Genomic DNA, 11,797 nt, shown 5'->3' with positions numbered 1-11,797 from the left:
GGCAGTGGTACTGATGGTGCAAGGCTTGCTGGCCTTTGTTGCGCCGGTAAGGAGCACCACTGTTCTGGCAGTGGTACTGATGGTGCAAGGCTTGCTGGCCTTTGTTGCGCCGGCGACGAGTGCCACTGGGTGCAGTGGAAATATAAAAGAAAATGCGTTACTAAATGTCAAATTCACAAATGAGTCTACAACTAGAAATATATAAGTGCACCAGCAACACGATAATAGTGTCTCCTCAGTGATATTCTGCAAAAGAGTTTTAACAATCGTCACACGTGGAATAAGCAGATGACTCTCCTCGCTATTTTGCAGCATATGGTGTGAAACTAGAAATCAAACTCCGCTCGGAACATGAGAACGGTTTCCTTTGAAATGCATCAGCAGATAAATCCGCAACTGAAATTTTAACACATCACTCGGAAGACAAAACTTATTTTGATTAAAACTACACCCAGCACGTGAAAATGGTTCCATCCAATTTTGGTTTTTTTAACTGCACTCTCAACACCATAATGATTTTTTTTTTCAAAATGATTCAGAAGGTGTTTCCACCACTGGAATTTCTTGGTTACATTTTGAACACAAAACTGGTTTTAACTTATGAGTTACTTCTTTTTTAAGTTCTCAGAACGATACTAAAAACATCCAAAAGCCCCCGACGGAGAAAAAGTTCCTCAGCCATCAGGCGGGCCGTGCTGAATCAGGGTAGTTAGGCACCACCATAAATAAACCATTCGTGACTGTGTTCTGATGTTGCAGGACATCCTAGCCATAGATATATGAAAAAGTTTGTCCTCAAGAAAGCCACAGATATGCCAATCAGACAAGTCGACCATAGACTCTCATAGTAAAATCAAGGCCATTTAAAAAGGTGCCACAATATACAATATAGCTGCACGCAGACTGCTCCGTTCATTAGTTCATTCACTCGTTCATTGAAGACGGTAGCGGAGACTTGCCATTTTGACAATTCAAATTCAAGTAAATTAACCGGTATTCATATTAACTAGCAGTTAAAAACCCGCTCCGGGGGTTTTTTTCTGCTAGGCCCTGCGGGCGGCACTTGGTTGGGCTTCGCCCAGTTTTAGTGATACTAACAACAGTTACATTTAATAGATAGATATTAGGTCATTCACAGAGAGAGGGTGAGTATATATTGTTAAAACACGGAACAGGAAGGAGTTTATGCATAATAAGAATGACAGTTGTTCGGGTAAAACTTTACCATTCTCGAATAATTGCCTAAATGGCTAAAGGTAAATTAACATAGCTAAATATTCGGAATCGCTGGACACATATTTTTAAATATTATTATTAAAATTTATATTCTGATTTACCTTAATTACTATAAAAGGAATCGAACAGCATTTGGGAAATTTTTAATTTAAGCTTTTTAATTTTTAATTACGTAAAATGAAAATTCGCTTTCGCTGTATGGGATGACAGCCTGAATAATTTCTGTTGATAACATTTTCTTTTGTCGGTATTCCTGAAATGGCTAGAGACAATTGAAAAACGTAAATTAAAAAAATATAATGTAATACAATATTCCGGCCTATAATAATCTAACCTAACCTATATCCTATCCTAACCTATAATAATCTAACCTGACCTAACCTTACCTCACCTATAATAATCCAACCTAACCTAACCTATATCCTTACCTAACCTATAATAATCCAATCTAACCTAACCCAACCTAACCTAACCGAACCAATCCTAACCTAACCTATCCTAACATAACCTAACCTATAAAAATCTAACCTAACCTATAATAACTCAAACTAACGTTACCTAACCTAACATTACCAGACTTATCCTAACCTATAATAATCCAACTTAATCTAACCTAACCTATAAACTAACTTGAACTATACTAATCTAACCTAACCTACATAACCTAACCTAGCATAACCCAACCTAACCTAAAATAACCTTTTTAAAATATTTCCTTACTTATAAAACAAACCTAAATACCTTTATTTTATTTTTCAGGCTTGGCTAAAATAGTACCACCTACCTAGTATTTGCATAGAGTAAATGGTAAAAATTCTAGCCACTCATATCAGGAATACCAAAAAAAGAAAATGTCATCAATAGAAATTATTCTGGCTGTCATCCAATACAACGAAATCGAATTTTAATTTTATGTAATTAATACCTTTATATATATTATATAAATATTTATACCTGTCAAAATGATTGTTTTACTATACATATAAGTACATGTCAGATTAGAGATTTGTTGGCTAATTTTACAATCAACGAAGCTTTTTTTCTATCTTCCGATTGTCTTTCATGTTATTTTATTGGGTAGGCAGTGCCTATACTTCCGCGTATATCATATCGGTGTTCTTTCAAAATAGTGCGAAATTATTATTTACGCAAATAATATTAAATAGCAATATTTTTCAAAATCGAGTTGTTGTTTATTGTCATTAAGTTGAATCAAATGTTTGTTTTATTTGTAAATGCGTATTAAAACGATAGTTTCACGTAAATAATAACCGTTGTTTGAATAAATGAAATTGTACGTATTTGTATATCGCTCTAATGCGCTCTGTCGGCCAATAGGGAAACTACTCCAGCGGCCGGTAAAGGAGGGATTGACATTTTTAAGGAACCTCAGAATGTTTGATTCTTGACAGACGTCAAATATATATATATATTTTTTTTTTTTTATAGTGAATACCTCACAAGAGTCCCAACTGCTCCCGTCTGGAGCCAGTGAGACTATGGCATCCCCAATTGGGGGATGTTGTGAGGCTGAAGGTAAGTGGGGAAGGGAAAGAGGAAGGTGGGGCAGTACCTGGCTATTCAGATCTAGTCACTAAACACGGCTAAAGCCATTTCGAGCAACGTTTCAATTCTGAATGGTGGTCTTAAACCAGGGTGATACTGGTAGTATCTTCCACTCTGGAACGTGCCGCAAATATACTATATATTATTTTAATTAATTAATTGTGAAATAACACAAATCAATCAAATAAAATTTATTTGCGCACGCCGGGTTCGAACCCGCGACCTTCGGAATGGCAGTCCAATGCGTTACCACTGGACTATGCCGGCCGTCATAGTCCAGTGGTAACGTAATTGTGGATAATTTTTACTGTAATGTAATTAATCCAATGGATTGTGAACTTTCTAAAACATAATATGTTCTTCGATATTATCCAAAAATTATATGAGCAGAAACGATGCTTTTGAAGAAATCTGGTGACCCTATTTTAGTGTGAAATCGGGTCTTAATTTTCAAGTTAGCGGAATTTACCCGAAACAGACAATTTGAATTTGACCAATCAGAGGGCCTACATCGTCCAGACGATCGCATAATAATACTATCAGATGGCCGGTTTCCAGCATTGTGTAAAATGTGTTGTGATAAGCCAAAAGCAAGCCAATTGTGGTGTATTCGATTTCGTAGTTTAAGTACTGAGCTGCCACCCGTCACGTTAGGTTAGGAAGCTGAGAAAATGTTTTCACTATTTACTAGGCCACGTGTTGCTGTGTCTCATTTTGTCTGTGCAGATATTGTATCAATGGTGCGTGTGTCTTTTACAAAAAAGCATGTTTATCCAACAGAATGATGATGTTTTTTTTTCAAAAGAAGCAGATGTCACTGTTTTTCAAAAAAGGCATATTTTTACCTGTCACAGGTGACATCTATATAATATGTGCATATAAAAATATACGCGTATTTGAATGCATCATTGTGTCAAAATTTCAAAGCAATCGGTGAAGAATTTTCGGAGATTTAAGATTTTGAACAAACGATCGTTAACATTTTTATTTATAAAGATTACTTTAAACACTTTTGAATGCTAAGAAATAAGATTTCATATCCAAATACAAACACACTATTTTATAATCATAATTTTGATTGTTTCCCGAAGATTTTCAGTGCCATTAGGAAGTTGAGTAAAAAATATTTTGACTTTGGAAAAATATTTTCATATAGAACAAAAAACACTGATTCTGAATAAACGTATATAAATCTATATTTTTAGTCTCAGAATTAATAAACCTTTCTTAAAAAGTGATTTAAAAGCTATACTATACAGTTCTCTCTATAGTTTGTACTCAAGTACTTTTCGAATAAACGGGAAAGGTTGCCATACAGTAGTTTTGTATTTTGTATTTGTATGATGAGATTCTGAGATCATGTTTGTGGTTGTATTTTTAGTTATATCGATGGTTGTGACTGTGATCTTCATAAGCGTCCATAAATACACACATATTGTAAAACATGTTAATATAATGTCATTTTATATAATAATATGTCAGAGACCAGATTGCATCTACCATTTTTTGCGTAAAAACTTCCGTGAACATATTCCGCACATATTTACCCCTTACCGCTCGGGTTATGATTGTTTTGGCGGACATTAAAAATTCAAACTTTGGTAATATTTTTTTAAAAAATGGAATAAAATTCTTTACTAGAAAATGTGAGATAGAGTACCTAGTAACACATACATAAGTCTAAAGAATGTCAACCCCATAGAAGTAAGCCGTCTCATACGGTATTCCGTGTTCGTCTCATAGTGTAATCGAATAAGAGTCCTTTCCTGTTATCTCAGTCACACCCGTAATTTAGATATTACTTTAGAGTTCGACAAAAATACGAAAACGCAATGGTTTATTTTGTTAATACGCACATATTTTTTTTAATGTTTATCTTTGTCATATTTTTGAACAAGGAATATAATGGAAACATAAGCGTGTTTCTTACTTGCCATATTTTATCTTGAGTTTGTGGGACAATAGCGAGTCGCGATGTATGGTAACGTACCTAATTGTTTTTTAGAATTTTTTGGAATATTTTTTAATTTTTGGACAAAGAAGTTGTTACAACTCTACTCAAGGGAAGTTAATAATTAATATTATTCATGTAAAAGACAAGGAGGAACGAGTAAAAAAAGAAATTACTTAGTTACAAAACACTCTTAAAATGTATTTAATAAAATGTATAAAGAAGGGTTAGTCTTAATCTAGGCTTAATGATAGTTCTTAAAATTAATTCTTAAAACTAATTGTCCTTTTTCTCCTAAATTATCTTCATTCACTGTCTTAAAAGTTGGGTCACGTTACGAGATAATTATGCAAAAATTGTGCAGACACTTCCCTTTACGATGATTCTGGAATCACGGATCTCCACGTTCGCACTTATCACCGACAACACAAGCGGCAACTTGGGTTGGATCCGAAGGGCGGAAGTTGTTCAACCTGGGCCAAGGCTCCGAAGGGCGGAGTCGGCAGGCAGCGAATTCTGAGTGGGCAGCTTCTGGGTAGGAAAATCCTCGGCACCGCTCCAAGGGGGAGAGCAGGAAGTTTCTCGGCGGAGGCGAGACGGTAACTTCTGCTAGGGCAGCTCCCTGGTCGGAAGAGCCTCGGTGCCGCTCCAAAGGGGGAGAGCAGGAAGTTTCTCGGCGGAGGCGAGACGGTAACTTCTGCTAGGGCAGTTCCCTGGTCGGCAGCTGCCTCGGCGCCGCTCCAAGAGGGAGATCAGGTTGATGACTCCCAAGATGATGACTGTCGAGTGCGGAAATGTGAAGTGTCGAGAACTAGGCGAGATCGTGCCGCCAAGAGGGCAGCCTCCTGGGCGGAGGCCCCTCGGCGACCGCCCCAAGGGGGGCGAGATGATGACTGTCTGACTGGGTACTCTTGACTGTCTTTGGTCGGGACTGTCTTCAGCTGCGCAATCCAGCGACCGTAGCGCGCCTGTCGTGGGGTGCTGTAACTAAAGTGGTTCCGCTTTACACCACTTCGGTACGTTGTTTGAGTCCGTGGCGCTGGCATCGACATTCTCACCGTAGTCGTTATTATTATTTTAAAAGATGCTAAAATGACATTTGTACAAAGCTTTCAAACAATTACAATATAGCCTAGCCTTGGGCGAAGGTTTTTATTCCCGGGTCGCTGGTTTAACAATACACCCATTTCGGATTACGACTTGATGAGGGTCTTGAGCTAAATCTGCCGACTAATGGGTGTATTTCCAAGTTGGCTTTCTATTTTTTTATTTCGGGACCGGTGAAACTGTTCAGTAAATACTTAAGGTCTAATAATTCGAACTGCCGCCTCCATCTGCGTGTAAAATCACAGAGACAAATGCTGGAGCACGTGTTCGCTTTGGTCTTTCTGTGAATTCAAGTCATGTATATACCTAGGGACATATCAATGTATTATAAAATTAACCAGTTCCAAGAATAACCGGTTACTCAAAGAAATTATAACGTTGCAGTTTCCAGTGAAAGGAACCGGTTCCATGTGACCTTGACAGGAATATCGATCATCTCTAGTTCATATATGTCAAATTAATGTCAGTGTTCGTCGTCATCGTCTCCTTTGCTATATGAACTATACAAATAAATGTATGTCTCTTGACAGTATTTCAATAAATTTCACATTTAAACCGAGGTATTTATAATTGAAGAGTTTCTACTTTTCTTGTGACAACGCTTGTGTGAAAAAAAAGTGACCGCCGCACTTTACCTTTACGAAAGTAAGTTATAGTTATATTTATTAATTTTCAACGCCCTGATGGGCTTTTACATGATAAGTTCATAATACAGAGACGGTTTTATAAATAAAAAAGATAACTATACAAATATAACTAGTAAACATCATATGAAAGGTATACAGATAAATTAAATTGACTAAGTTACACGTAAACTCCTTAATTATTGCTTGTTTATTGTAATTAAATATCGCTTAGCACTTGATTGATCAGATTTTACAGAATTCGTATTATAACATATTGAGCTACCCAAAACCTGCCGGTAAACACGAGTCGTGACGGACGAGAGTATACGAGTTTGTTCATTAAGCGATTTATAAGATTATCTATTCTTCAACCTTTGTGAAGAGTTTCGTTTCAGTAAAAATCATTATTATAACATCTTTTGTCATCTCCTATCAACCAACATTGTTTTCTTTAACTGTAGGGATACATTTGCAACGTTATTTTATGCAATGCAACTCGTCTAAGTAAATCGGGACTGTCTATAATATCATAATCAACTGTTTATAATATTTTTAGTATTATAGTTAATGATTCGTAGTTAATATATCTCTTATATATAAACACAATGCTTTTATAAAATTTGTCTTATATATTAAGTCGACTTGAATTTTATTTTCATCTGAACAATTTAGGCCATGTTTGTTTAGAGTGGTTTTTTGTACAGGTTTTGTTTATTTTCACCTAACAACAATTACCACCATACAACACGAAGCCATCATAGCAGTGCCATGGATCTTCTCAACCCAGAAAGTGTTTCCATCAAGTCTGAACCATGGTCGCAGGAAGAAGGCGAATGTGAAATGGCGTATACGGATATACAAATTGACCTTCAAGATGTGAAGGAATGTTTACAGTCTGCTGAGGGTGTTCTACCAACTAGTAAGTTGCATTGCGTATATCACAAAGGTGTTTCAGATGGACGCAGTCCGAACAGTTGCTTGTTTTCCCGTTTTGTCGTCAATCGGTACTTTTGATTTTAAATATTGCTTTACATGAAACTGATGAACCAAGAAAATTTTCAACTTGTTTTTCCCCCAAACAGCTCATAAATTCTAAAACTTTTTCCTCCATCGTTGGATAACAACAGATGCCTCTCCATTATTTATAATTAAGTCTCCTAAACTTCTTTTTATTTATCTATTTTGATATAAATCACATGTCACTGTGTTCGTAGGTGCTAATCTCCGAAACCGCTCAACCGATTTCAATGAAATTTTGTGAATGTGTATGGTTGGTTCCGGTTTTAAATTTAGGATAGGTTTGAACCCGATAGGTGGCGCTGTTGTATTATAAAATCTTAAAATATAAAAATTCTGCCTGCGTTTGTTTGTGCTCGCAAAATTCTAAAAGTAGTCGACCGATATCGCTGAAAATTTCAAAGTTGGTTTTTATTAGTGCCAGGAATTTTTAAAGATGTTCAAATGGTAGAAGTTGGGAACGCCCTAGGAATACTTAACGCAATATCTCTGCACCGTTATCTTAAAGAAGTCTTAATCATCGTAAAGTCTGTGTAGTTTTTAAATAGTTACATTTTGGTATACGATAGTGAATGGTGAAAGAAGTAGAAAGACCTTAGCAATAGTGAAGCATTGCGGGGATTCACTAGTATTGATATAAATATAAGTGTTCGTTTGTTCGGAATCTGAAAATCTCCAAAAGTTCTTCACCGATTGCTTTGAAATTCTTACCCAACTTTGCATTCGAATACACGTATGTTTTTATAATCCTTAATTATATAGATAGCTAGTAGTATAATATATATTCTACATTCTCAATCCAAACGCACCATTCCGCTCCCCTAGAAAATATTTCAATTTCTTAAAACTCGTAAAACCGATGGTAAATCTTACATTTCGAACACTGACAAGAAACAAATATTTGATGTTTGTGCAACAAATAAAATCAACCAAACTACAAATTATTCAATTGGAATTTGTACCCGCTAAAGAACTGCAAGTAGCTTATCAGCAAGAGCTTTGTTAAACTATATAATTCGATCCAACTTTAAATACAAAAAAATAATAATTTAACGGCACCGATACACGAAGAATATTTAATGAAATTATTATATATTTTTTAAAAGTTTTTTTTATCAATTAAAAGAAAATTAAATTTTCACTATCTTACTATAAATAACTTACATAACATAACAATATTATTCACTTTCAGTGTTTTTCTGATTGAGCATAAAAGTTAACATTTTTTTTTAAATATACCTACACTTTGTTCATTTCTAATGTTGTCTGGAAGGCAATTATACATGTTGCCCCCCTCGTAACCAATGGATTGCTTGCCGTAGTGAGTATGTTTGGTGTTTAAATGTATGTTGAATTGTGTGTGTACTTTTACGTTTTATTGAATTCTGTATTTGTATGAATGAGTTTATATTTTACATAAGGTGACATGTATTATATTCATATAGTTTTCTTACCGTTAACAGTTTTGTTTCCATATATTTTTTGTGGATATTCCGGGTAAGTAGTGAATTAGCTTTTCACTATAAAGTGCTCTAAAAATGAAATAGACTTTTTTAATGATAAATTTAGTATTTTTTGTTTTAAATGAGTTTTTATTATTCACAATGTACATTTGTTACGTATAAATTTTTTAATAAAATTAGCGACCGGTTTCGACACGTCCGTGTCATTAACTAGCTATTTTAAAACTAAAAAAATTTATACGTAACAAATGTACATTGTGAATAATAAAAACTCATTAAAAACAAAAAATGTCTAGAAATTGTTCATAGTGAATGCCAAAGAAATACAAAAAAAATAAATAAATAAAAAATAAATTTAGTAACTTAAAAACAAGTTTTACCATCTATCATGTCAAGCTGATATTGCGATGAAGCCCAATATTTAAAGACAGGCATTATTTTACCTACCAAATCAGTACGGTTGAATGGTATATCTATGAGTGCAGGTGACAATAATAAATTGTTTATGGACATATTTGTATTCTATTTTAACCCATTCTTGTTTGTCCTTTACTTTTGCACACTAACATAAATATTTTTGTTATAACTTTCTATTAAAACATCCGTGTATGTACATTATTGGGCATCATGCATGTTTAATGAACTCAAATTTACTATAATAAATATTATCAAAGTTTTTTTTTTCAGGTAGCATTAATGTGGTTAGTGTACCCATAAAGGCAGATCCAAGACCCCAAGAAGAAAATGGAGATGAAATTCCCCATACCGAAATAGACTTAGACCTGCCAGATATTAAAAGGGAATGCTTAGAACGCTCTAAAAGTGCTTCAGGTAAAATTTATTTTTGTTTGTCTAAATTTTGTTTTAATAATTTGTTTGCTTCGTTATATATGCACCGAAGTATTGAGCTTTATCTGCCTTTTTTCAGAGATGATAACGGACCTAAAGATGCACTCAGAAGGAAAACCTTATTCATGTTCCCAATGTAACTACGTTAGTTCAAACAAATCAAATTTCATGAGGCACCTACGCACCCATACTGGAGAAAAACCTTTTTCGTGTTCCTATTGTAATTACTCTAGTTCATGGGAATCTTGTTTAAATAGTCACTTAGATGCCCATTATGGAAAAAAACCTTACTCATGTTCCCGTTGTAACTACTCCTGTTCACACAAATCAAATTTAAATCGTCACTTACGCACCCATACTAAAAATTTATGTTCCCATTGTAACTACTCCTGTTTACGCAAATCTAGTTTAAGAAAGCACTTATTCACCCACACTGGAGAAAAACCTCATTCATGTTCCTATTGTAACTACTCCTGTTTACTCAAATCAAAATTAAGAAGACACTTATTCACCCATACTGGAGAAAAACCTTACTCATGTTCCCATTGCAACTACTCCTGTAAAGACAAATCAAATTTAAATAGTCACTTACGCACCCATACTGGAGAAAAACTTTAATTATGCTCCCATTGTTACTTCTTGTGTTCATTCAAATCAAGTTTAAAAAGGCATTTACATACACATACGGGAAAAAACCTCGTGTTTACTAGAGCAGTATTTTAAATGAGATGCTACTATACCATTATAAACTAATTTAAATTAAGATGCTACTATACCATTATACACTAATTTATTTCTTATTCTTAAAAAAATACCTTTTTGTCATTTTCTTAGCTAATAATTCATGAGGAAACCGAAACTAAACTGAAACTGACGGGCAACTACCGGTTGCAAACTGGTTGACATCAGAGCTTCTCTCACCGCGCAACTCAAGTGTACGATTTCACTATTTACCTTCACTAAGATTTTTTAAGGTGAGAGGATGGGCATCAAAATATTTAGTATGGATATGTGCTAATTTATAAATTTATGTTTCGAATTATAAAATATGGGTCATTAAACAATCTATTTGTTACGAATTTATTTATTTTATTTTATTTTAAATACATAAACGGCCATACTGCCTTTTATAAATAAACATATAAAAGAGTATTGCGCTAATTTTAAGAAATACATGTCGCCGATGTTAGCATGTTCATTTCCCAAAATGTGTAATCGACTGATTGGTGAGTAATAATTTGATAATGTATGTGTGTTATTATAGTAGGACGGTAGAGTCAGTCTATTGTTAGCGCGACCAGGGCAATGAAATCGTATTAGTTCTATTAAATCAGGGGTATCCAGGACCGAGTGATTTATTTTATATAATATTAATAGATCACAGATTTGTCTGCGATCTGATAAATTTACGAGATTAGTCCAGTTTAATAACAAATTATAGTCCACGGATTCTCTTGGAATACCTAATTTAAAATTAATATACCTAAGGAATCTATGCTGGACTTTTTCAATCGCTTGAATATGGATATTGTAATGTGGAGCCCAAATCGTAGAGTTATATTCCAAAATGCTTCTCACTAGCGTTATGTATAAAATGCGAATAGTATCAATGTTACAAAATTGTTTGGTTATTCTAATAATAAATCCTAAAATCTTCATTGCTCTATTAATAATATTAGTTATATTATGGCTAATAAATGTAAGTTTTGAGTTAAAAATAATACCTAGATTATTTATTGTTTCTACTGAGTTTAATATAATTTTGTCAAGATTGTATTCATAAATTGTTTCTTTATTTTATAAAATCTTATTATTTGACATTTACTAATGTTAAGTGCAGTTTATTGCATATACGCCAATTAAACAAGTTGTTTAAATTTTTTTGTAAAATTATGCAATCACAAATATTTTTAATTTTTTTATATAATTTTAAATCATCAGCAAATAACAGGATATCAACATCGGAAAAAACGTCTACAATG

At 34.1% G+C, this 11,797-nt stretch overlaps 1 protein-coding gene across 2 annotated transcripts; it reads left to right on the top strand.

Moving 5' to 3' along the window:
* The first annotated feature begins 7,234 nt into the window (after positions 1–7,234).
* On the top strand, positions 7,235–10,864 carry LOC149415164 (uncharacterized). Of its 2 annotated transcripts, XM_089643265.1 has the most exons (3): positions 7,235–7,405; positions 9,654–9,797; positions 10,650–10,864. In XM_089643265.1, exons 1-3 carry the CDS (start codon positions 7,255–7,257, stop codon positions 10,661–10,663), a joined length of 309 nt encoding a protein of 102 aa, XP_089499391.1. In that variant the 5' UTR covers positions 7,235–7,254; the 3' UTR covers positions 10,664–10,864. The 2 variants fall into 2 exon arrangements, 1 of the variants encoding a protein (XP_089499391.1); XR_016303893.1 differs by lacking the exons at positions 7,235–7,405; positions 10,650–10,864 and adding an exon at positions 9,895–10,568 and having other exon boundaries at positions 9,694–9,797.
* The last annotated feature ends 933 nt before the right edge of the window (positions 10,865–11,797 follow it).

Source organism: Hesperophylax consimilis, chromosome 19 (genome assembly GCF_061612785.1).
Source record: "Hesperophylax consimilis isolate HC1 chromosome 19, BYU_Hcon_1.0, whole genome shotgun sequence".
NCBI classification, from domain to species: Eukaryota; Metazoa; Arthropoda; class Insecta; order Trichoptera; family Limnephilidae; genus Hesperophylax; species Hesperophylax consimilis.
The sequence above is the reverse complement of the archived record's forward strand: the minus strand, read 5'-3'. Positions and strand labels throughout refer to the sequence as shown.